At 42.5% G+C, this 26,634-nt stretch overlaps 1 protein-coding gene across 13 annotated transcripts in view; it reads right to left on the minus strand.

The window, feature by feature from the left end:
* UNC13B (unc-13 homolog B) overlaps positions 1-26,634 on the minus strand; it is a 378,814-nt gene that overhangs the window by 117,917 nt on the left and 234,263 nt on the right. For all 13 annotated transcript variants that reach the window (XM_065598630.1, XM_065598632.1, XM_065598633.1 and 10 more), the window contains 2 exons: positions 6,217-6,444; positions 5,699-5,840 (listed from right to left, as the gene is read on the minus strand). In XM_065598630.1, the coding sequence (XP_065454702.1) occupies positions 5,699-5,840; positions 6,217-6,444 (370 nt within the window). The remainder of the gene's footprint in view (positions 1-5,698; positions 5,841-6,216; positions 6,445-26,634) is intronic.

The raw sequence follows: 26,634 nt of genomic DNA on the forward strand, positions 1-26,634 counted from the left end.
GGGTTGGCATGGAAGAAAGCGCAAAGGTGTTTGTAAGAGAGGTGGATAATGGAGACTGGCATTGCTGGCAGCGTGCAGGGGATGGAGGAGGACACGATAAGACAGAGCACATAAGCGGGAAGATGGGCTCTTTGCAGGAGTTTTTAATGGATCTGAAGGGAATGAGGTGGTTGTCTGGAAGAGCAGGGCAGAGACAGCGACCTGCAGTGATGCGGGATGAGGGAGTTGTAGTGATGTAGAGAAACAGAAAGAGTTTGACTTTGAGAGATGTTCTAGGGAGAAAGCAGCAAGGTTTGGATACCGCCTGAATGAGCAGGTTGAGAGAAGGCAGAGTCCAAGCCGTCCCACTAACAGATCTGGGGAAGGGAGGATAGTTGTGTTGTCAACTGTGATGGGGAAAACAGTGAGCCAGAGTTTTTGGTTATGTTAATTTTAAAACGAGAGGCCAGCTAAGCACACGGAGAGACAGACAGGTTGGGGTGGAGAGGCCATTGCATAAGTCGTCAGTATGAAGACGGCAATTGTAACTGAGCAGATGAGGTCACCATTAGAAAGGGCACAGCGATGAGAGCAAAAGAGTCTTGTGCAATCCCCATGGATAGTGAGAGCGGGAGGCAGAGAAACAATCAAAAGAGATGGGGAAGGAATGGCTTGAGAGATGGGAGAACCAGGTAGGAGGAGTGTATAAAAGCAGCTGAGAGCTCAAGGATGACAGCCAAGGAGTAAAAGCCCTAGGCTTTGGCAATACCTCCTTGACAAATAATTATCCTAACACAACAAAGAAATAGGTCTTCTGTTCCTACCAGTATTAAACTAATTTGTTTTAGAGGGACAAGTATGACCATTTTGCTGTTACCTATCTCTGCAACGCTGATTACACAAACAAATCATGTAGCTCTTCCAAATGCAAAAGGCAGAAGCAGTGCTCAGAGCCACTTCATCTCCAACTACACCTCTACCCCAATAGAACGCTGTCCTCGGGAGCCAAAAAACCTTACTGCGTTATATCGAACTTGCTTTGATCCACCGGAGTGCGCAGCCCCGCCCCACCGGAGCGCTGCTTTAGTACGTTATTTCCGAATTCATGTTCTATCAGGTCGCGTTATATCAGGGTAGAGGTCTACATTATCCCAGCTTCCTCCGAGGCATTGCTGCATGGCATCAACTCCATTGTTCACATCCAAATTTCATACGGGTCACTGAGCTGGGAAACTATGGGTATATCTACACTGCGATTAAAATCCCGCAGCTGACCTGTGCCAGCTGACATGGGCTCACGGGGCTTGGGCCAAGGGTCTATTGAATTGGGGTGTTGGCATTTGGGATCACGATGAAGCTCAAGCTCTAGAACCCAGCAAGGTGGGAGGGTCCCAGAGTTGCAATTAAACAGCCCCTTGGCCCCAGTCAGCCGGCACAGGCCAGCTACAGGTGTCTCATTGCAGTGTAGACAGAATATGATTTTTACTTTACTACCGGTTTCAAAGTCTCCATCCAACTACGACCCAGGCACCGGGGATGAGGAAGCACAACTGGAAAGTCATCGGTCATCGGGATGTAGTTGAACAGCAGAGGCAGAGCATGCATCAGAGGCAATTGTCTTGAAAAGGGCAGTGTAAACAGAACTCATGTAACTACAGAGATGACTGAAAGGTGCTGAGCATGATAATAGGCCAGGCTGCTGAAAGGACAATTATGGAACCAAATGGAAGCTGTGGGTGACACCACAGTAGTTAGCTATGTAGCGGTGCCATTTCTGAAGCAATAAACATAATGAAGTGTATTATTTGTGGCTGTGTGTGTCCAAGTATAATACTGATTATCTACTGAAGGGAGGCAATGCAACTATTCTAACCTCCATAGCCTTCCGCAGTGAAGGAATAAACACACTTTGCGAAGTGCCCAGTGACAACGTAATCTGTTCCAGGCAGAATGATTTCACACCTGTCATTCAGGATCAGACCCAGCTGGGTAGCACAAGGCAGTTTCCATGGGAAGATATTTTTAAATGAACAATTTGCATTGTGCCAAAGACAGGAGATGCAGAGCTGTTCTGTTGTACATAGGGCAATTTCCAGTGTCCACATCCATTAGACATTGGGTCCTTTTCCAAACATTAGCAAATGAGGGCAATAATCATATGCTTTAAACAGGAGTGAAGTAGCCTCTCGGCAAGCACAGGGCTTTGCCTTTCAAAGGAAATTTTGTTCCTTATCGAATTTCTCCTAAACACTATACCTGTAATTTCACTACATAGACGTGGGTGCTCTGATCAGCCTTTCCAAAAAGAAAGGAATAGAAAATGCAAACTTTCCTAGAGTACTTTAAACCATCTTATAGAATCTAACAAAGAATAGAATCCTGCCTTAAAATCCGACTGGATAGTTCAAACTATCCCATTTATTATTGTGTGGCAGTGGCCACAGGTACCAATCAGGATATAGGCTTCCTTGTGACAAGCGCTACGCACATAGAAATAGAGTGCATGCCCCATACATTTGCAATCAAATGCAATTGTGCAGAAGGAAGAGATCAATCTAAATTTTTTAAAGGTCTTCAGAGTAATTTCAATAGAAGCTTATTAAATGTCTGTGAAACTCACTTGGTTTCATTCCTATTAAATTCCTCAGGACTTTCTGTAATGAATGTGGAGGCCGTTAGAGCTTTCCAGCAGACAACAACAAGAATGGCCTTCTAAACGGCTCTATCAAATAGCTTACTCTCACAGATGTAAATGCACTCTGAGAACTGATCATTAATCTAAATGCTAATCCTGTGGCAATGTAGGCAGGTAATGGTCTAAAATAGTACTAATTCGGGAATACAATAGGGACTCTACTCAGTACTGATTTGGGAATGTAGACCCAAAAAGATCTCAAAGTTTTCTTCTTGAAAACATGGCTCTAAACCTGAATTTCCAGGCTGGGCCATATGTTCTTTTTTCAGAGAAAAGAAACATACAGGAAACGAGGGAGATCACCTTTAACCAATGAGTTTACTCTTATGCACCTTGTCTCGCCTCATTCTAACAAGCACAGGAAAACCATACCTGGAACAGGTTCTCCATTCTTAGGCTTGGTCTACACTACCAACTTATATCAGTATAACTCTGTCACTCAGGAGAGGGCTTCTCCAGTCAACAAAGCTACCACCTCTCCTGGAGGCGGATTAACTACGCCGACAGAAGCAGCTCTCCTGTCGGCGTAGATAGTGTCTTCACTAAGTGCGATAGTAGCAGAGCTGCACTGGTGCAGCTATGCCGCAGTAGCGCTGTAAGTGTAGACAAGCCTTTACAAACACCACAGACAATTAGTACAATAAAATTCATGAAAATGTTAAGAAACTTAATGTCTGTGAATAGCCCTATAAGACATTAAATAGTATATACACCACCTTGCATCACATCAAGGGTTACAAAGGAACCCTAAAATGGCTAAACTTTTTCTGACTTAGACAGATATCTGGGCTTTGTAATAAACCTTCGAAAAGAGCATTTAATTGTGCTTCTGTTGAATGAAGACATCTTGGAGAAGTCAGCCAGCTAGTAATGACTGGGATAGGAAAGCTGGAAAGAATTCATGCAATAAACCAAACAGAAAGCAAAAACCAATCAAGGTAGAATGACCAACCTACTGACCACCCCTGGACCTGGCCCCTCTGCTACCAATGAAAAACAATGAAACCAACCTGTGCAAAAACCAATGGAAGTAGAACTACCAACCCACTGACATGACCCTGCTGCTGGTCTGATTTGTCCCCCTTGGGTATTTTTTGTCTTTCAGACCATAAGTTCTTAAGGTAGGAACTGTATCTTGCCTAGTACATTGCAGGAGCTATCACAACCTCTACAATAACTGGTACAAGCTCCTCTCACTTCGATTATAAGATCTAACAACTACTTTCTTTATTAAAAAAGGATGATTTTTCTCTTGGATAAGCTTCCTTGGGAGAGAGATTTCTCAGTGAAGAACGTTTTTGGTCAAGTTGTATAGCATATGTTCAACGACTAGGCTCTCTGATTATGAATGCTAGGAAACCTCAGCATTTGCAGAGTCATCAGCATAAGGAATCCATAAGCACCAAGCATAAACAGCATGTCTGCAATTGATCTAAATCTCTCGGAAGAAAGACTGCGGTGTCCTACACAATTAAAAATGGCTCCCTTTATCCATGACAAGGTTGCAAAACCTAGGAACACCTGAGCCTGGTACAGTTCTTTTTCAGCATCCTTAAACCTCAATATCTTGTCTATTTAAATCCCACTTTCCTCAGCTCCTCTCCACACAGCTCATCCTTCTTGGTGCTCTGTGGCCTAGCAATACTAAAACGACTGTTTACACTAAGATCAATTTTCATGTTACTGGCTGAATCATAGATGTTTCTGTAAAACTTTTACAGTGGCACAATTAAAACACTGAAATTTATCACATCGTATTATCTTTACCACAGTATTTGTTATAGTCCCTAAAATTAGACTGGAACATACTTGTAAATACCATGGTAACAACTTTGTGCCATAAATCAAGATTTTAATGGCACCTACACAAATAATAGATGGAGGCGGACTTATTGCTATGTTGATTCTAGAGTTATTACAATAATAATGTACGGTACTTCCTGTTTAGAGTCAATAGCTTTACCTTGGGTTAATAAATAATGTTAAAATAAAAGAATCTCATTTTTTTATTTTCATTGTACATGGTAGAGACAGGCTTGGGTTCACAAACTCAGTTTTGAAATACAATTCAAACTAATCTATTTCAGTGTGCAGAGAAGAGCCTTACTGACCTAGAGTGGGAAGAAGTGGGGGAAAGAAGGGCAGGAGAGAGAAAAAGGGGAGGGAGAGATGGATTGATAGTTTGATGGTGAGAAGGAGACAAAGGGGTTTTAGCTAAAAAAATGTAGGATCCAGAATCTTCACAGACCACTTTATTTTGAGAAGCTTTTTTTCCCCCTTCTTTCTTTCTTCCCGTTGAATGTTTTTCCGTTTAATTAAGAGGAGTATAACTATAACTCGAGGGTGCTGCTTATTACCTCGCTAACCATATCCTGGGCTCACTGACTCAGCCTTCGGAGCTTATTTGCTATAGAAGCAATCGTGCCTCCAGCCTTTATTTTAAATTTAGCCCAAAATAGGTTGATAATCTTGTAAACAGATTATCCCTCAAGTTATCATTATTTTATTTCTACAGCACTTTAGGGGAGCAAGTAGCTTTACAAATAAGTGACAAGCTACTCCCAATGAGCTAACAAGCCTGTCAAACACCACAGCAAGGAGTAACAAGGAAAGGAATGGGGAGGCCTTTTCCTTTGTGTGCGTTTTACAGCTACCTTTCTAAAGAATTTCAAAGGGTGTTTATTATAAAGGAACAGCATAAGTCTTCAAACTCTTAAGGATTTTCTTCTCTCTCTGGGGATGTCTGAACAACAACTTTCTATGCAAGTATTGCTAAAAGAGTAGATGCAGAATCTATGAACAAGACGTGAAGCAAAATGGATGTGCACACTTTTGTATAGTACAGTATATATTATATAGACTATGCCACAAGCACACACTATAAAACAGAAACAGACAAAACACAGACATGACTACTGGAGGTGAAGTACCATGTACTGATATAGGAGAGAAAGGTATGCTTGTGAAGAAATGCAGACAATATAAATGGATCAGAACAGGGGCAGATATACAATGAGCACTTACAAGTGGAATTTCTCCTCCCAAACAGGGTTCAGATTCCCAAAAATTGTTTTAGTTCTCTTCTTTGTTTTGCCAACTTGAACCGTCACATATGGATCACTGGATCCAGTTTTGTCCTTGGCCTGCAGACCCTGAGCACAAACCACTGTGGAGAAAATAATAATAAAGTTTTGCTATAAGCCTGCAGTGCTAGACGACGTGGGCATGTACTGTATGATGGAACAGCTTACTGCACAAGAATCTTACCAATGACAGTCTCTCAGTTTAACACTGAGTCACAGATTCCAAGGCCAGAAGCCACCATTGTGATCATCTTGTCTGAACTCCTGTATAACACAGACCATAGAACTGCCCCCAAATAATTCCTAGATCAGATCTCTTAGAAAAACATGCAGTCCTGACTTACAAATTGTCAGTGATGGAGAATCCACCACAGCCCCTGATAAGTCGTTCCAGTGGTTATTCTCACTGCTAAAATTTACATCTTATTTCCAGTCTGAATTTGTCTAGCTTCAGCTTACCGGTGATAGTGATTTTAGCTGACCATTTGGAGGTGCCATCAAGCACGCTCTGTTTCACTGTCTTCATTTGCTGAGCATGCGTTAATTTGCTCTCACTAAAAACATCTCTGATCAAGTCAAAGATTTCTGGCTTGTTCCGTTCCCGAATCTTCATGCGATCCTTCATGGCCATGATGATGTTCTGGGTCCGATCCTCTGCTCCATGTTTAGAGCTCTTCTCTGCTGCCCCTGTGTACAGTAAGGCATGGAACAGTTACCAAAAACTGGTAAACAATAGAGAAATCGATATACGTTCTGTTACAGAATCATGACGACAGGGATCAAGTTTATTGTAATAAAAAATCAGTTGATAAGATATGTTGTGATAATTGGGACTACAAATTTACCCTAATTGGGAGCTCAACTGTGAAAAGTGAATGACAGTCATAGAATGTCACAATAGCCCTTATAACAAATAAATGTGGATGGGAAAGGGTGCAAAAGGGAGACAGACTGAATTAGTCCAAACAAGACGGCCTCCTGGGATAATTCAAGGACTGTGTTAAGATCATGCCTTGTAAACAAGAAGAGTGTGGGAATGGAAAAATCAGCAAACCAAAACTGGTGTGCTGGATAGTAAGCCTAATTGGTGGACAAAATAATGAAGGGACAGGGCTATTTTGCCCATCACTATCTTTTGAGTTCCTTAAAAAAAAAGCAAGAGGAAAATTGGTGAAACAATCCCAGCAACTCCTGTGACCCCAGGATCTATCGTAACACTCCTGGGCCTTCGCCACCCTAATGCTGAGAGATGTTCTGATCAGACCAGTTCAAAGCATGGGACCTAGATGACATTGCCGCCTCCATGGGCTCCGACTGAACCCAAACCCCTATCTGGGATGTGAGATGTTGAGTTCTCGCCATCCCTACCCCTCCTCCCGTGAACTCTTTTCCTTCCCCTCCTTACTTATTCTCTTCCCTATCGCTCTCCTTTTTCCTTCTGTCTAGTAAAAGTCTGGTTTGGCTGGCTAAGACTTGGTATTTTGTAATACTGCCATAAACCTGTGACCAGAGAGGCAAGTAAAAGCAATGTCCTAAACAGCCCAACCCTTGCACAACTTTGCCAGGTCTTAGAGTGGCTAATAAGACCAGACAATGCGTCTGTGTTTTTCCAGCAGTGAAATTGCAAGTGAAAGTCAACACCAGAGAGCAGCTGCATTTTCTCTCTTTGCCCTTCTTGTCTGCCCCCTTGTGTGTGCATTTCTCTTGTTTTGTCTTCTTAAGAAACAGGATAAGCCTTTAACAGCACCAGCCCATCTTAACACACTTTTTCCCTTTTCCCCAAAAAGGGAAATTACCATAATCTAAAAGACTCCCCAAAAAGGGGAGATTCCTTCTAAAAACACTCTCCAGCTAGAGGGAAAGGGAACAGGGAATGCTGTTAAAATAAATGCCTTACTTCATAATTTACATTTCAAATGTTTTAACCTTTTCCCTCTTTTTTTCTGCATCTTTAATAAAAAGTTTTAAAATATGTTTAATGGTGTTTTCTACATGGTACTAAGCAGGCTGAGGTCCCTGTATACCCAACCCCGAATCTTGTTTAGTGCTGTTTAATGTTGGACAGTGACGGTCACGTTAACACCTGTAACTCTTTGGGACCATTTATTTCACCTAAATTAATACAAGAGCTGTTCAATTCAATGCCTCTTGCCACTGACCAGACTGAAGTTGGGATTGAAAAGTGGTGGCCAAATGTCAACTAAAGAGGGAGCAGCTAATCAGTCCCACTGTCGTATCAGATACTACATTTAAGAAATAAATACTATAGATGTGGATTCCAGGAACCATTTTAAATACTGTGCTTTAATTGGCCAAACAAGGCATAAAAGGAACAAAGATGTGCTTCGTAGAGGAATATTTTCTATTGTAAGCCCAATTTGCATCCACATCCATCTTCAAAAGCTTCTCTTCATGTGAAATATATAGCCAGAAGACACTTATAACAAAATTTGAGTGGAATCAGACAATGTGTTCCTGAGAGATGTAGGGTGACCAGATGAGACGAGAGGAGATGAAATATTGGGACACCGGGGGGGGGGGGGGGGGGGGAGGGAGAGGGAGAGGCAAAAAAAAAAAAAGCCGAGTGATCCCGGCGGCGCAAAATATCGGAACAAAAATTGCGTCCCGACCGATCTTTGTTGTCTGGCCACCCTAGAGAGATGGCACTTTGAAAAATTGATATGTTTCACTTTTTGAAATACCTTTTAACTAGGGCTGTCGATTAAAGTGATTAACTGAACTCAAACAATAGAATACCAATTGAAATGTATTAAATATTTGTTGATGTTTTTCTACATTTTCAAATATATCAATTTCAATTACAACACAGAATACAAAGTGTACAGTGCTTACTTTATATTATTTTATCACAAGTATTTGCACTGTAAAAATGATCAAAGAAATAATATTTTTCAATTCACCTCATACAAGTACCATAATGCAATCTCTTTATCGTGAAAGTACAACTTGCAAAAGTAGGTTTTTTGTGTTACATAACTGCACTCAAAAACAAAAGTGTAAAACTTTAGAGCCTACAAGTCCACTCAGTCCTACTTCTTGTTCAGCCAATCGCTAAGACAAACAAGTTTATTTACATTTGCAGAAGACAATGCTGCCTGCTTCTTGTTTAGGTCACCTGAAAGTGAGAACAGGCGTTCGCATGGCACTTTTGTAGCCAGCATTGCAAGCTATTTATGTGCCAGATATGCTAAACATTCACATGCCCCTTCATGCTTTGGCCATTGTTCCAGAGGACATGCATCCATGCTGATGACACTCGTTAAAAAATGATGCGTTAATTAAATTTGTGACTGAACTCCTTGGGGGAGAATTGTAGTTTTACAGCTCTGTTTTACCCACATTCTGCCATATATTTCATGTTATGGCAGTCCCAGATGATGACCCAGCACATGTTTGTTTTAAGAACACTTTCCCTGCAGATTTGACAAAATGCAAAGAAGGTACCAATGTGAGATTTCTAAAGATAGCTACAGCACTTGACCCAAGGTTTAAGAATCTGAAGTGCCTTCCAAAATCTGAGAGAGATGAGGTGTGGAGCATGCTTTCAGAAGTCTTAAAAGAGCAACACTCTGATGTGGAAACTACATAACCCGAACTACCAAAAAAGAAAATCAACCTCCTGCTGGTGGCATTTGACTCAGATAATGAAAATGAACATGCATCAGTCCGCACTGCTTTGGATCATTATCAAGCAGAACCCGTCATCAGCATGGACGCATGTCCTCTGGAAGCATCAAGGTTGGAGCATCAAGGGACATATGAAATCTTTAGCATATCTGGCATGTAAATATCTTGTGATGCCGGCTACAACAGTGCCATGCGAACGCCTGTTCTCACTTTCAGGTTACATTGTAAACAAGAAGCAGGCAGCATTATCTTCTGCAAATGTAAATAAACTTGTTTGTCTCAGCGACTGGCTGAACAAGAAGTAGAACTGATTGGACCTGTAGGCTCTAAAGTTTTACATTGTTTTGTTTTTGAGTGCAGTTATGTAACAAAAAACCTACATTTGCAAGTTGTACTTTCACGATAAAGAAATTGCATTATGGTACTTGTATGAGGTGAAATGAAAAATATTATTTCTTTTGTTTTTTTACAGTGCAAATATTTGTAATAAAAATAAATATAAAGTGAGCACTGTACACTCTTTATTCTGTGTTGTAATTGCAATCAATATATTTGAAAATGTAGAAAACACCCAAAAATATTTAAATAAATGGTATTCTATTAGTGTTTAACAGTGCAATTAATTGTGATTAATTTTTTTTTAAATCGCTTGACAGCCCTACTGTTTTTCTGTAAATATCTCAAAAACCACTTGCTCTAGAAATTGCAAAACTGAATTACAGGTCTGTCGCGTCTTACGTGCATTTAACATGCGCGATTTCAGCTTTACGCAGTCGGCAATAAATAAATAAATAAACAACAATTTTAATACTGTACTTGTAGTGCGGGCGATTCTGCCGCCATTCAACTCAATGTAATTTTGACTATACGCGGTTTTCGCTTTATGCGCTAACCGCGGAACGGAACCCCCGCGTAAGATGAGACAGGCCTGTAACTTCACAGGAAATCTATACACATTAAGAAGATTTTAGCTGAGATTTTTAGAAGTGCCGAAGCAACCAAGACTTTCCATGGGACTTGTGCTCTTAAGTGAATGAGATACTTCTAGAAATGTCAGCCTGAGTGCACAGGAGAGTTTCTGATAAAGCTGGATTTTTATTTCTGCATGATTTGCTCCACATTTTTGAACATCTGAAGAGATGCAGGTGACAGCAGACTTCTATACAAAGTTCAGTACAGTCACTTACTCCACAGTAACAGTAATTCTTCGAGAGGATCCCACTGTAGTTGCACATGCTCATGCGTGCGAGATCAGGTTTTGTTTTGTTTTGTTTTTTTAAATAGCAGTGTCTGTCAGGCCATGCATGAGCCTTGTGCCTCCCTGTGCTCCTGCGTGATGGCATAAAGGGCACCGCAAATGCAACCTTCCCTCAGATTCTGCCATTCAAAGATTTGAGAATTCTGAAAGTAGGGATGGAGCCTAATGGGATCCACACGGACTATGACACCTCGAAGAACTACAGTTACTGCAGCATGTTGCCTGATTTTAGGAGACTAATATTATTGTTTATCTATATGAGTTATAGCCTCACCAATTAATCTGATCAGAAGATAATAAGGTCAAAAAGATTGTAGTACTGCTCTCTTGAATTTGGCATCTGATCTAGTGGCTAAATCCAGTACATAATATTTCACAAAGGCAGGGGGTTACCCCATAGCACGCTCGGTAGATTTTGGATATTGGCACGTTTCTGAAGCAGGCAGAGAATGTCACTTGATATCTGGAGTGGTGAGCCTTGATCTTCAGTGGGAAAGGTACATCAGTCAACTGGCAACTTGAGATAAACTGTGTTATCCACTTAGATATTCTCTGTAATGAGATGGCCTGACCTTTGGAACAGCTGGCTATAACCAGAAAAACAGGAAGACACTTTTGAATGGTTTCATTATGTTGATGTAATAAAGCTGGGCTCTGAAACATCTGGAGCATGTAACTTCTTCTCTCCTAGTGCAGAATGGGCAAATTAATGGAGATAGAATTCTGAGATCCCTTGGGGGATGAGCTGAGGATAAAGGTTTCAGCACCACTTTGTTGCCACTATTTACCTCTCTCCATTCTGAAAACTGACCATTTATTCCTACCTTTGTTTCCTATCTTTTAACCAGTTACTGATCCCATGAGAGGACCTCCCTCGTATCCCATGACAGCTTACTTTGCTTAAGAGTCTTTGGTGAGGAACCTTGTCAGAAGCTTTCAGAAAAATCTAAGTACACTATATCCACTGAATCATAGAATCATAGAATATCAGGGTTGGAAGGGACCTCAAGAGGTCATCTAGTCCAACCCCCTGCTCAAAGCAGGACCAATTCCCAACTAATTCATCCCAGCCAGGGCTTTGTCAAGCCGGGCCTTAAAAACCTCCAAGGAAGGAGACTCCACCACCTCCCTAGGTAACGCATTCCAGTGCTTCACCACCGTCCTAGTGAAATAGTGTTTCCTAATATCCAACCTGGACCTCCCCCACTGCAACTTGAGACCATTGCTCCTTGTTCTGTCATCTGCCACCACTGAGAACAGCCGAGCTCCATCCTCTTTGGAACCCCCTTCAGGTAGTTGAAGGCTGCTATCAAATCCCCCCTCGTTCTTTTCTTCTGGAGACTAAACAATCCCAGTTCCCTCAGCCTCTCCTCATAAGTCATGTGCTCCAGATCCCCAATCATTTTTGTTGCCCTTTGCTGGACTCTTTCCAATTTTTCCACATCCTTCTTGTAGTGTGGGTCCCAAAACTGGACACAGTACTCCAGATGAGGCCTCACCAATGTCAAATAAAGGGAAACAATCACATTCCTCGATCTGCTGGCAATGCCCCTACTTATACAGCCCAAAATGCCGCTAGCCTTCTTGGCAACAAGAGCACACTGTTGACTCATATCCAGCTTCTCGTCCACTGTGACCCCTAGGTCTTTTTCTGCAGAACTGCTGCCTAGCCATTCGGTCCCTAGTCTGTAGCAGTGCATGGGATTCTTCCGTCCTAAGTGCAGGACTCCGCACTTGTCCTTGTTGAACCTCATCAGGTTTTTTTTTTGGCCCAATCCTCTAATTTGTCTAGGTCTCTCTGTATCCGATCCCTACCCTCTAGTGTATCTACCACGCCTCCTAGTTTAGTGTCATCTGCAAACTTGCTGAGAGTGCAGTCCACACCATCCTCCAGATCATTAATAAAGATATTAAACAAAACTAGCTCCAGGACCGACTCTTGGTGCACTCCGCTTGAAACCGGCTGCCAACTAGACATGGAGCCATTGATCACTACCCGTTGAGCCCGACGATCTAGCCAGGTTTCTATCACCTTACAGTCCATTCATCCAGCCCATACTTCTTTAACTTGGCGGCAAGAATACTGTGGGAGATCGTATCAAAAGCTTTGCTAAAGTCAAGGAATAGCACATCCACTGCTTTCCCGTCATCCACAGAGCCAGTTATCTCATCATAGAAGGCAATTAGGTTAGTCAGGCACGACTTCCCCTTGGTGAATCCATGCTGACTGTTCCTGATCACTTTCCTCTCCTCTAAACGTTTCATAATTGATTCCTTGAGGACCTGCTCCATGATTTTTCCAGCAACTGTGGTGAGGCTGACTGGCCTGTAGTTCCCCGGATCCTCCTCCTTCCCTTTTTTAAAGATGGGCACTACATTAGCCTTTTTCCAGTCATCTGGGACCTCCCCCGATCGCCATGAGTTTTCAAAAATAATGGCTAATGGCTCTGCAATCTCATCTGCCAACTCTTTTAGCACCCTCGGATGCAGCGCATCCGGCCCCATGGACTTGTGCACGTCCAGTTTTTCTAAATAGTCCTGAACCACTTTTTTCTCCACAGAGGGCTGTGACGTTATTGATATAATCTGGGACCATATAGATCATTGTTGCAACCAAGGTCCTGTAGTGGCACGCAAATCTTGTATAAAGGGGGTCAAATGGGGTGTCTAAAACAAGGTTATGGTTTGCTGGTTATGATTATGCTGTCTATATGTGTGTATCACTTTTGTAGTTGAAGTTATGAATATTGGCTCTATACTGTCTGTATTTCAAACTTATGCTATGCTTCTGGGTGACATCCCAGACAAACTGGTGTTAGCTCTGCCTAGCCTGCTTGATGGCCCATTAAGGACCATCAGCTATACAATGGACCCATTGAGAGAAGGCAGATACGCCTTGTAACTCAGCAAAGTATGCAGGGACTGGCCCATGTGACTCCAGACTCCATGTTGCTGTAATTTTCCACAGTAAGAACAAAGAGGTGTGCTTACACCTGGAAAAGACTATATAAGGCTGATGCCTCATCTCCATCTGGTCTTCAATCCTGCTTCATACCTCTGGAGGAACTTTGCTACAAGCTGAAGCTTTGAACAAAGGACTGAGGACCCATCCCAGCGGGGGATGTATCCCAGAGACTTGATTTGAACCTGCAGTTTATTCCATCACTGCTGCAAGCCTGAACCAAGAACTTTGCCATTACTGTATGTAATTGATTCCATTTAACCAATTCTAACTCTCATCTCTATCCTTTTCCTTTTATGAATAAACCTTTAGATTTTAGATTCTAAAGGATTGGCAACAGCGTGATTTGTGGGTAAGATCTGATTTGTATATTGACCTGGGTCTGGGGCTTGGTCCTTTGGGATCAGGAGAACCTTTTTCTTTTACTGGGATATTGGTTTTCATAACCATTTGTCCCCATAACGAGTGGCACTGGTGGTAATACTGGGAAACTGGAGTGTCTAAGGAGATTGCTTGTGAGACTTGCGGTTAGCCAGTGGGGTGAGACCGAAGTCCTCTTAGTCTGGCTGGTTTGGTTTGCCTTAGAGGTGGAAAGAACCCCAGCCTTGGGCTGTAACTGCCCTATTTGAGCAATTTGTCCTGAGTTGGCACTCTCTGTTGGGTTCCGCCAGAACCGCTTTGTCACAAGGGCTGATCACCTTCTCCCCATATTGTGCTGCCCAGTGCAGCAGTCTGGGAGCTGACCTTCTTCGTGAAGACAGAGGCAAAAAAACATTGAGTACATTAGCTTTTTCCACATCCTCGGTCACTACGTTGCCTCCCTCATTCAGTAAGGGGCCCACACTTTCCTTGACTTTCTTCTTGTTGCTAACATACCTGAAGAAACCCTTCTTGTTACTCTTAACATCTCTTGCTAGCTGCAACTCCAAGTGTGATTTGCCTTTCCTGATTTCACTCCTGCATGCCTGAGAAATATTTTTATACTCCTCCCTGGTCATTTGTCCAATCCTCCACTTCTTGTAAGCTTCTTTTTTGCGTTTAAGATCAGCAAGGATTTCACTGTTTAGCCAAGCTGGTCGCCTGCCATATTTACTATTCTTTCTACACATCGGGATCGTTTGTTCCTGCAACCGCAATAAGGATTCTTTAAAATACAGCTAGCTCTCCTGGACCCCTTTGCCCTTCATGTTACTCTCCCAGGGGATCCTGCCCATCTGTTCCCTGAGGGAGTCAAAGTCTGCTTTTCTGAAGTCCAGGGTCCGTATTCTGCTGCTCTCCTTTCTTCCTTGTGTCAGGATCCGGAACTCGACCATCTCATGGTAACTGCCTCCCGGGTTCCCATCCACTTTTGCTTCCCCTACTAATTCTTCCCTGTTTATGAGCAGCAGGTCAAGAAAAGCTCTGCCCCTAGTTAGTTCCTCCAGCACTTGCACCAGGAAATTGTCCCCTACACTTTCCAAAAACTTCCTGGATTGTCTGTGCACCGCTGTATTGCTCTCCCAGCAGATATCAGAGTGATTAAAGTCTCCCATGAGAACCAGGGCCTGCGATCTAGCAACTTCTGCTAGTTGCCAGAAGAAAGCCTCATCCACCTCATCCCCCTGGTCTGGTGGTCTATAGCAGACTCCAACCACAACATCACCCTTGTTGCTCACACTTCTCAACTTTATCCAGAGACTCTCAGGTTTCTGCAGTTTCCTACCGGAGCTCTGAGCAGTCATGCTCCTCTCTTACATACAACGCAACTCCCCCACCTTTTCTGCCCTGCCTGTCCTTCCTGAACAGTTTATATCCATCCATGACAGTACTCTAGTCATGTGAGTTATCCCACCAAGTCTCTGTTATTCCAACCGCATCATAGTTCCCTGACTGTGCCAGGACTTCCTGCTTGTTTCCCAGGCTTCTTGCATTTGTATATAGGCACTTAAGATAACTCATCGATCGTCCCTCTTTCTCAGTCTGAGACAGGAGTCCTCCCCTCTTGTGCTCTCCTGCTTGTGCTTCCTCCCAGGATCCCATTTCCCCACTTACCTCAGGGCTTTGGTCTCCTTCCCCCAGTGAACCTAGTTTAAAGCCCTCCTCACTAGGTTAGCCAGCCTGCTGGCGAAGATGCTCTTCCCGCTCTTCATTAGGTGGAGCCCGTCTCTGCCTAGCACTCCTCCTTGGAACACCATCCCATGGTCGAAGAATCCAAAGCCTTCTCTCCGACACCACCTGCGTAGCTATTCGTTCACTTCCACAATTCGACGGTCTCTACCCAGGCCTTTTCCTTGCACAGGGAGGATGGACGAGAACACCACTTGCGCCTCAAACTCCTTTATCCTTCTTCCCAGAGCCACGTAGTCTGCAGTGATCCGCTGAAGGTCATTCTTGGCAGTATCACTGGTGCCCACGTGGAGAAGCAGGAAGGGGTAGCGAATCCCCCTTGTCCACATGCTTGTTGACCCCCTCAAAGAATTCTAGTAGATTGGTGAGGCATGATTTCCCTTTCCAAAACCACGTTGACTCTTCCCCAACAAATTATGTTCATCTAGGTGTCTGACAATTCTGTTCTTTACTATAGTTTCAGGAAGAAAGTGGCTGTTTCCCAGGAGAGAATTCTATTTTGTAAATGGAGCCTGATAGCTCACAACCCAGAGGTCCTGGAATGACTTGAAATCAATCACTGGCACTGGTGTTACTCTCTCACCTGATGATGACAAGGACGACTCTTTGGGAGGCAACACAAGTTTCTGCTGCTGTCCCTTGGTTGTAACCTCAAGCTGCTTGTGGAGGCCAATATCCTGCTCGGACATGGAGGGCCTTGCTAATGACACCATTCCTTGTCTTCCTTCATGCTTGCGAGAGGAATCTGATCTGGGACCTGTGCAGAAATAGGCCTCAATAAGGCCAATATGGCCAAAGTGGCACATTGTAAGGATTCTGGCCAAGGTTGACACTGGCTGGTCCAGAGCCAGTGACGTCTTGCTTGAGATGAGGCTCCAAACGGGATCCTCTAGTATCCCTTCTTTAGGGCCACTTTCTGAATGTGGAAGAGAGAGGTTCCTACTTGATAACAGTGAAACTGCATAGGTTGGCGAGGATGATGAGTATACTGCCTTCGAACAGTGCAGGCTTGGTACTGGTTGGGGTGTCCCAAAGTCTCAGAGGGAGATGCCAATTCCTCTGTTAAGATATATCTTGGGCTCTTGGTGAGTTTGGCCACTGGTACCAATGTCAGTATGTGGTTGATCCTTCTCCAGTCTTAGAGTACACCCAGGGCCAGCTCCAGAGTTTTGGCCGCCCCAAGCAGCGAAAAAAAAGTCCAGTTTGGACTCTCACCTTCAGCCCCCAACTAAAACCTCTCCAGCGCCTCATCAAGGATCTACAACCTATCCTGAAAGATGATCCCTCACACTCACAGATCTTGGGAGACAGACCTGTCCTCACTTCCAGACAACCCCCCAACCTGAAGCAAATACTCACCAGCAACCACACATCACTGAACAAAAACACTGACCCAGGAACCTATCCTTGCAACAGAGCCTGATACCAACTCTGTCCACATATCTATTCAAGTGACATCATCATAGGACCTAATCACATCAGCCACGCCATCAGGGGCTTGTTCACCTGCACATCTACCAATGTGATATATGCCATCATGTGCCAGCAATGCCCCTCTGCCATGTACATTGGCCAAACTGGACAGTCTCTACGTAAAAGAATTAATAGACACAAATCTGACATCTGGAATCATAACATTCAAAAACCAGTGGGAGAACACTTTAACCTGTCTGGTCATTCAGTGACAGACCAGCGGGCAGCAATTTTGCAACAGAAAAGCTTCAAAAACAGACTCCAATGAGAAACGACTGAGCTGGAATTGATATGCAAACTAGATACAATCAATTTAGGTTTGAATAGAGACTGGGAATGGCTGAGCCATTACAAGCATTGAATTTATCTCCCCATGTAAGTACTCTCACACTTCTTATCAAACTGTCTGTACTGGGCTATCTTGATTATCACTTCAAAAGTTTTTTTCTCTTACTTAATTGGCCTCTCAGAGTTGGTAAGACAACTCCCACCTGTTCATGCTCTCTGTATGTGTGTACATATATCTCCTCAATATATGTTCCATTCTGTGCATTTGAAGAAGTGGGTTTTAGCCCATGAAAGCTTATGCTCTAATAAATTTGTTAGTCTCTAAGGTGCCACAAGTACTCCTGTTCTTTTTGCAGATACAGACTAACACGGCTGCTACTCTGAAGCTTACTGAGAGAAACCGAAGAAGTAAACAGTCCCTAAGCAATCCAATCCCTAAGAGCTTCAGTGGCATGGGTAGAAGTGTTCTGTTTTTCAGCATTCCTTTTGGAGGAAATCACTGACCACACAACACGTGACTGTAAATGATTTGCTATAAATGAGAGACAATTCCTAACTTTAAGGCGTGCTTGTTCTTGCAACACCACTATGGTTTCTATAGCAAGTCAATGTAACGGAATTAATTATCTGTGTAATGATACCAATGGAAATCCAAAAGCCAAAACACATTAGGTGTGTGAAGATGGAGAGTGGTTTCAAATGGTAACATCCAGTAGTAAACATGAGCCCTTGTTCATTCCATTTTTTGAAGGCGGTTTTACGTCAGTTTGAAGGTTTTCAGTATAAGAATAAACTCTGTTCCAGTGAATGACTGCAATGGCAGAGTTCAAAGGCCTGAAGAACATACAAGATCTTGAGCTGCTCAGTGCCCTATACATAGGGTTTGGATGTCCCCAATGCGCTCTCTAGAAATCAGTCATGGTATGGGTCAATCTGGCAGTGGATGCAGAGTGGTTTGGTTCCCTCTGCATCCACTCACAGATCGACCCATCCCGTGACTGATCACAACTATCAGTGAAGCATAACAGCACTGGCAGTTTAATGGAAAAAAATCAAGACAGCAGCATTGGTGGTATAGAAGACAGCTGTTCAGTAGGAGGAGAATGCTTGGAAATTATTTGTTTTAGAACTTAAAATAGACATTCAAATGTAAAGTAAGGATATTCTTACTCATTCTGGGCAAATATTTCCCAAAACAGAATATTGGGAGCAAACAGGTGCTTTAATTGCTCAGCATGGAAAATGAAATATTTATCACGACTGCAAACATACCTTTCACACAGGACAATCCAATTTCAGAGCCAGTTTCTGAGGTCATAATATGTTCAGAGTCTAATAAGCAAAAGTTTCCTGTTCACAAAAAATGTTATTGGCTTCCAATCTCGAATCGAAAACTATCTGAAGAAGTTTAAAGTGAACTTAAGCTCCAGGAGTCCAAATGGCATGAGAAGCCAGAAATAATTAACATGGTGTTCATCTGGTGTGGAAGCTAAACCCCTTCTTGTCAGATGCCAACATAGCCGCAGCAATCCACATGTCATTAGCTATGAGTTGATGACTGCAGTACATGGCGATGAGGGAAGCTCCAGATGGTCTAATGTTCAGTGGCCTGTCTTCTGAATAGCACAGACCAACAAGAACACATGACCCTAGTATCATGCATGCCACATTAGTTCCCTATTCAATAAAAGATTCAGTTTAAGACCTTGCAGATCCTTTATTTTAAGGCCCTCAAACGACTGAGCCCTGGCTATCTCAGGGACTAGCCACAACAATTGTAATCCTCGGGCAGGATGGAATTAATAGCATGAAAAATCAAACACAGGAGTAAGACACTGGGCCATCTCAGTGGCTGGTCCATGGCTGTGCAACTTCCTTCAACGAGGATCTTACCATTAGAACATTCTCACTCTGAAAACCCTTCAAAACTCTGCTCCCTCTACTTCTCCGCCCTCATTTCTTAGCGTCACGGCCACTCATCGCCAACCTTCATTTCCCCCATTTATACCAGTCATTTTCCAGCTACTCCCACAAAGATATCTGAGGCTTGGGAGTCCTTTGGGCATTACTACAATTAACAGTGCCGGGGCCATGTTCAGAGTGAGGGATAAAAGCCATCTTTTCCCAGTAGCTTTCCCTTAGGGATTTCAACAATAGCTTGATGTGAACAGAGGATAAAAAGAAAGGAAGGAAGAGTGGGAGTACTAATGGAAAAAACTTCTAGCACATCTGAAGATAAAAGGGGATGAGAGTATCTTCTCTTGACCAATTAATTATATACGTATGTAAGTACAGTAACTCCTCACTTAACGTTGCAGTTATGTTCCTGAAAAATGCGACTTTAAGCGAAATCATGTTAAGCGAATCCAATTTTCCCATAAGAATTAATGTAAATGAGGGGGTTACATTCCAGGGAATTTTTTTGCACCAAACAAAAGACTATATATACACACACACATATACACACACACACACAAAGTTTTAAACAAACAATTGAATGCTGGTACACAGTGATGATGATTGTGAAGCTTGGTTGTGGTGGAGGAGTCAGCGGGTGGGATATTTCCCTTACTGCTAAATGATGAACTAGCAATTGGCTGAGCCCTCAAGGGTTAACTCTGTCTCTACACAAGGCAGCAGGAATGGAGGGAGATATGGGCATTTCCCTTAAGTACGCTGCCTTGTTAATTAGATCAGTTTGCTGAGATCGCAGCTGCTGCAAGCTCCTCCATCCTGAGCCCTGGTGTGTCCCCCCGCTCTATGGAAGATTCATAGATTCTAGGACTGGAAGGGACCTCGAGAGGTCATCGAGTCCAGTCCCCTACCCTCATGGCAGGACCAAATACTGTATAGACCATCACTGATAGACATTTATCTAACCTACTCTTAAATATCTCCAGAGATGGAGATTCCACAACCTCCCGAGGCAGTTTATTCCAGTGTTTAACCACCCTGACAGTTAGGAAATTTTTCCTAATGTCCAACCTAAACCTCCCTTGCTGCAGTTTAAACCCATTGCTTCTTGTTCTATCCTTAGAGGCTACGATGAACAAGTTTTCTCCCTCCTCCTTATGACACCCTTTTAGATACCTGAAAACTGCTATCATGTCCCCTCTCAGTCTTCTCTTTTCCAAACTAAACAAACCCAATTTTTTCAGCCTTCCTTCATAGGTCATGTTCTCAAGACCTTTAATCATTCTTGTTGCTCTTCTCTGACCCTCTCCAATTTCTCCACGTCTTTCTTGAAATGCGGTGCCCAAAACTGGACACACTACTCCAGTTGAGGCCTAACCAGAGCAGAGTAGAGCGGAAGAATGACTTCTCGTGTCTTGCTCACAACACACCTGTTAATACATCCCAGAATCATGTTTGCTTTTTTTGCAACAGCATCACACTGTTGACTCATATTTAGCTTGTGGTCCACTATAACCCTTAGATCCCTTTCTGCCGTACTCCTTCTAGACAGTCTCTTCCCATTCTGTATGTGTGAAACTGATTGTTCCTTCCTAAGTGGAGCACTTTGCATTTGTCTTTGTTAAACTTCATCCTGTTCAACTCAGACCATTTCTCCAATTTGTCCAGATCATTTTGAATTATGACCCTGTCCTCCAAAGGAGTTGCAATCCCTCCCAGTTTGGTATCATCCGCAAACTTAATAAGCGTACTTTCTATGCCAATATCTAAGTCATTAATGAAGATATTGAACAGAGCCGATCCCAAAACAGACCCTTGCAGAACCCCACTCGTTATGCCTTTCCAGCAGGATTGGGAACCATTAACAACAACAACTCTGAGTACGGTTATCCAGCCAGTTATGCACCCACCTTATAGTAGCCCCATCTAAATTGTATTTGCCTAGTTTATCGATAAGAATATCATGCGAGACCGTATCAAATGCCTTACTAAAGTCTAGGTATACCACATCCACAGCTTCTCCCTTATCCACAAGACTCATTATCCTATCAAAGAAAGTTATCAGATTGGTTTGACACGATTTGTTCTTTACAAATCCATGCTGGCTATTCCCTAACACTTTACCACCTTCCAAGTGTTTGCAAATGATTTCTTTAATTACTTGCTCCATTATCTTCCCTGGCACAGAAGTTAAACTAACTGGTCTGTAGTTTCCTGGGTTGTTTTTATTTTCCTTTTTATAGATGGGCACTATATTTACCCTTTTCCAGTCTTCTGGAATCTCTCCCGTCTCCCATGATTTTCCAAAGATAATAGCTAGAGGCTCAGATACCTCCTCTATTAGCTCCTTGAGTATTCTAGGATGCATTTCATCAGGCCCTGGTGACTTGCAGGCATCTAACTTTTCTAAGTGATTTTTAACTTGTTCTTTTTTTATTTTATCTGCTAAACCTACCCCCTTCCCATTAGCATTCACTAGGTTAGGCATTCCTTCAGACTTCTCGGTGAAGACCGAAACAAAGAAGTCATTAAGCATCTCTGCCATTTCCAAGTTTCCTGTTACTGTTTCTCCCTCTTCACTGGGCAGTGGGCCTACCCTGTCTTAGGTCTTCCTCTTGCTTCTAATGTATTGATAAAAAGGTTTCTTGTTTCCCTTTATTCCCGTAGCTAGTTTGAGCTCATTTTGTGCCTTTGCCTTTCTAATCTTGCCCCTGCATTCCTGTGTTGTTTGCCTATATTGATCCTTTGTAATCTGTCCTAGTTTCCATTTTTTATATGACTCCTTTTTTATTTTTTAGATCATGTAAGATCTCGTGGTTAAGCCAAGGTGGTCTTTTGCCACATTTTCTATCTTTCCTAACCAGCGGAATAGCTTGCTTTTGGGCCCTTAATAGTGTCCCTTTGAAAAACTGCCAACTCTCCTCACTTCTTTTTCCCCTCAGTCTTGATTTCCATGGGATCTTACCTATCAGCTCTCTGAGCTTACCAAAATCTGCCTTCCTGAAATCCATTGTCTCTATTTTGCTGTACTCCCTTCTACCCTTCCTTAGAATTGCAAACTCTATGATTTCATGATCACTTCCACCCAGGCTGCCTTCTACTTTCAAATTCTCAACGAGTTCCTCCCTATTTGTTAAAATCAAGTCTAGAACAGCTTCCCCCTTTGTAGCTTTTTCAACCTTCTGAAATAAAAAGTTGTCTGTAATGCAGTCCAAGAATTTGGTGGATAGTCTGTGCCCCGCTGTGTTATTTCCCCAACATATGTTTGGATAGTTGAAGTCCCCCATCACTACCAAATCTTGGGCTTTGGTTGATTTTGTTAGTTGTAAGATGGGGTAAGCGGGGTGCAGGAGCAGGGGGGAGAGGGACACCCTGATATTAGCCCCCCCTCTTCCCTCCCTGCCCACCCCCCGCACAGCAAGCAAGAGGTTGGCAGGAGCAGCACATGGTAGTGGTGGGAGGGGAGGGACAGTTGCAATTGCTAGCCTGCTGGGCAGCTGCTGCACAGCTGCTGCACAGGGAACTTAGGGGAGCGGGGAGCTGATAGGGGGAGCTTATAGGGGGCTGCTGGTCCACCCTGGTTCCAAGCCCCCACCAGCTAGCTCCACCGGGCTGCTCTTCCTGCAAGCAGTAGACAGAGCAGGCGGCTGCCAAACGATGTTAGAAGGGAGCATTGCGCAACTTTAAACGAGCATGTTCCCTAATTGATCAGCAATGTTACAACGAAACAACGTTAACCGGGATGACTTTAAGTGAGGAGTTACTGTACATTAATGCTCATATCACAGCAATAGACTTATTATAAATACCTGTAGAAGACAGAACTTGGAACTTTGTATTCCTTGGAAACAAGAGACTGGTGTCAATACTAGCTATAAACCAGATGCTACAGTGACAACTGCCATATAAGAATCTAGACATATTATCCCTCAAACATCTGCATGCCTTCTTCCATGACATCCCCTATGCTGGGAATGTCCTCCAGGGACTGATCCATAAAAAAATGCTACCCTCACTCTCTATGACGCCTACAAGAAATCAGCCAATCTATTACGGATAGGCGCAAAAAATATATGTTGAAAGGTTAACAGTAGATAAAATCTATATGTACTTTGATATTTTCTCTCTCCTTCAGTTTTATGTGTCTTCTGAGGTAATAAGGCCTTCAGTGCAGATACTGTTTCTACCAGAGTTTGTATAGTGCTAACAATGAGGCTCCAATCCTACCTAGGGCCCCTGAGCACCACCATAATATAACCAACAAAAACTAGATTCGGTTTAGATTAGAAAGGAGGACGCTATGCAGAGCAAATTTGAACTCGGGTCTCCACGGAATCTCAATATCTTTCTGGTTTCTGAGAATCAGTACAATATGTCCAATAGTCTTATTCCATTCAGTAAGTACAGGAGTTCCTGACTCAAACAAACAAAACCTCAGGCAACTACTCAAAATTTCAAGGTAGCATCCAAAAAATGGCATTTGTTTTGTGACCCTGCTCACTGCAAATCCATTTATCCTGTAGACTTATGTGGAATTAGTGAAAATACATTTGGAGAGCATGCTCTCAAACTGTCAGAATAAGGATCCCTGCTAAAAGAAAGCCCCACACATCTGAGCTTAACACAGCTGGGAAAGTTCAAAGTCTCAGATTTATTTCATCTCAATTCTTGCTTTTCCTCCAGGAATCCCTATTATGATTAGAGATGAGTAAGCCAGCTGGGACCTTTGCTCATTCCATATACTCAACCTATACCCTATCTAAAGTTTGAAAATATATATTTTTTATATATTTATTTTATATTTTCCACCTTCTTCCCTTGCAAGCTTCAGCTAGGAATTGGAAATACAGAAATACTACCACCAACCTGGCCAAAAGCGGGGAATACTGGAAAACTCATGAGAAAGCCTTTTCATAGGAGACTTTTTTCAGCCCTAATATTTGTGCGCTTATCCCAACCCTACACCTAAACATTATGATCCATCACCACCTCTCCAATTTCTCTACAGCTCCTTCTGTCTCTGTCCCCTCCTCCTCTTGATACTATGTTCTCCACCTTCAACTACACTCCTACCCTCAGCATCTTTCTACACTCTGGCTAGCCCAACAATTATCTCTACCCTGTTGCATCAGTTTCCCTCTGCTACTGGGCTGCCAAGCACCTTTGAACTAAATCCACAGAGACCACATGAACTCTCCAAACTTCTCCTTGCTAAACTAGGTAACTTTACCCCCACCGAAATGTTTCCTGATCTCCATCTCGCTGCACTTAGTCACCATTCTCCACACAACACTATTCACTGAAGTATCACACACTTAGGGCTTGTCTACACTGCCCCACAGTTCAAACTAAAAGGGTGTGAATACTACTCCAAACCGAAGTGCTGTACTGTAACTACCCTGTATGGATACCGAGGATGCAAACTAAAGAGTCCCTAGTTCATGTTAACATAGTCCTCTTCAAAGAGGACTTTATTAATGCAAACTAGGAACATTTTAGTTTGCACCTGTAGCATCCGCATGGGGCAGGTACCACACAGCACTTAGATGCACGCTGCTATTCACCCCTCCGAAGTCCAAACTGCAGGGCAATGTAGACATAGCCGCAGATTTTGATAGGAGGTGGCCACAACTCCAGCTTCACACAGGTTTCCCTCTCTCTTCTATTTGTTCTCCATTTTTTAAATTCAAGTCTATGGATAGCAATTTATTAAAATACATTCCCAATTGCTGCTTCTATTCCACATATGAATTATCCTCTGCATGAAGTTTTCGCTGCATTCCCTTAGTACTTAGCCCTTTCTTAAATGCTGATTTTAATCCCATTATCTCAACATTTCAATGTCCTTTATTTCATCTTTTCTGGTTACTATAAACCTATTTTTCCTTGGCTCTCCTTAGAGTTCAAACTTCTTTTTATACTGGCACCATGCTATAAAAATGTCACAGTACCATGTATATGGATTTTAATTATTGCCAGGTGCAAATGTTTTAACAATGGCTACTGTGCAAGGATTTCAATGGCTCTTCATCTCAACACTGAAGACCATCTGTACAACTAACAATGCTTTTTGGTAAATTGTGGAAACAAATTGTAACAAAACAAACCTGACCTTGAAAACCCAGAGTAAACATGAACACTCCTGCCACAGGGACAGACATTCCAACTCAGGAGTTAAGATGTCTGACAAACTTTCATCCCATGTCCTTTTGAAGATATTGTACTTTTGTGGTTGACCCAATACTTCTAAACTATAGATCACATTAAAAAATAGCATTATATATAGGCTTGTCAAAAATTGGTTTTTATTTTTGTATAATGTTGACGGATAACATCAATGTTTATTTTTAAGCATTTTTATTTTTATTAATTTAAATTTTCACAGTTGTAAAGTAGGCAGGGATCAGACAATAGGAGGGTTAGACAATTATTTATGACAGTGGGGACAGATTCAAATAGTTAAAGCTTTATAAGGTTAAAACACAAACTGTCCACTTTACAAAGTTAATATTAGTTTGACATAAGGGGTATTTAAAGTTTTCAAGAAGCATTTTTCTTATTTTGATTTTCTGTACATTTTGATCATCATTAATAGAAATATTTTTTCCTTGGTTTGTGTGTGTATGGAGAAAATTGACATCTACCGACATTTATCGATAAAAGTCTAATCTTTCCTAACCTAATTACATGTAGCAATAAAAATAACTAATTTGTTCCAAGCACACCAAATAATTGATTAGGTTCATTCTCTACTGTAACCCTTAAACCTCTCCTTTGCCTGTATTATATCTAATTTATAATGTAAGCTCCTTGTAGCAGGGCCCTTTGAACTGGTCTGAAAAGCATCATGTGGTGCTGCAGAAATAATAAAATTAACTGACTCATCACTAGCAAGATGGGATACTCCTTATGTGTCTATCTAGAGTCTTACATGGCCCTCATTTGCTATAGGATACCAGCATCTCAAACATGCTGTTTGTATGAAGGTAGTGACTAGAGGTGCCATTGTGCTATGCAGACAGCACCTGCCCTGAACAGCTGGCACTCTACATAAACAAAGGATGGGAATGGAAACAGGCACAAAGAGGAGAAGCGACTTGCTCAAAGTCACACAGCAGGAGTGGCCAAGCTCGGAACATCAAGTCCAGTGCCCTACCCACTAGATCAAGCTGCCTCTCCACATCAATGGATTCATCATAACAAACACTCTCCAACCTGTAAGGCACAT

Source organism: Chrysemys picta, chromosome 6, assembly GCF_011386835.1.
Source record: "Chrysemys picta bellii isolate R12L10 chromosome 6, ASM1138683v2, whole genome shotgun sequence".
In the NCBI taxonomy this organism is placed as follows: domain Eukaryota; kingdom Metazoa; phylum Chordata; order Testudines; family Emydidae; genus Chrysemys; species Chrysemys picta.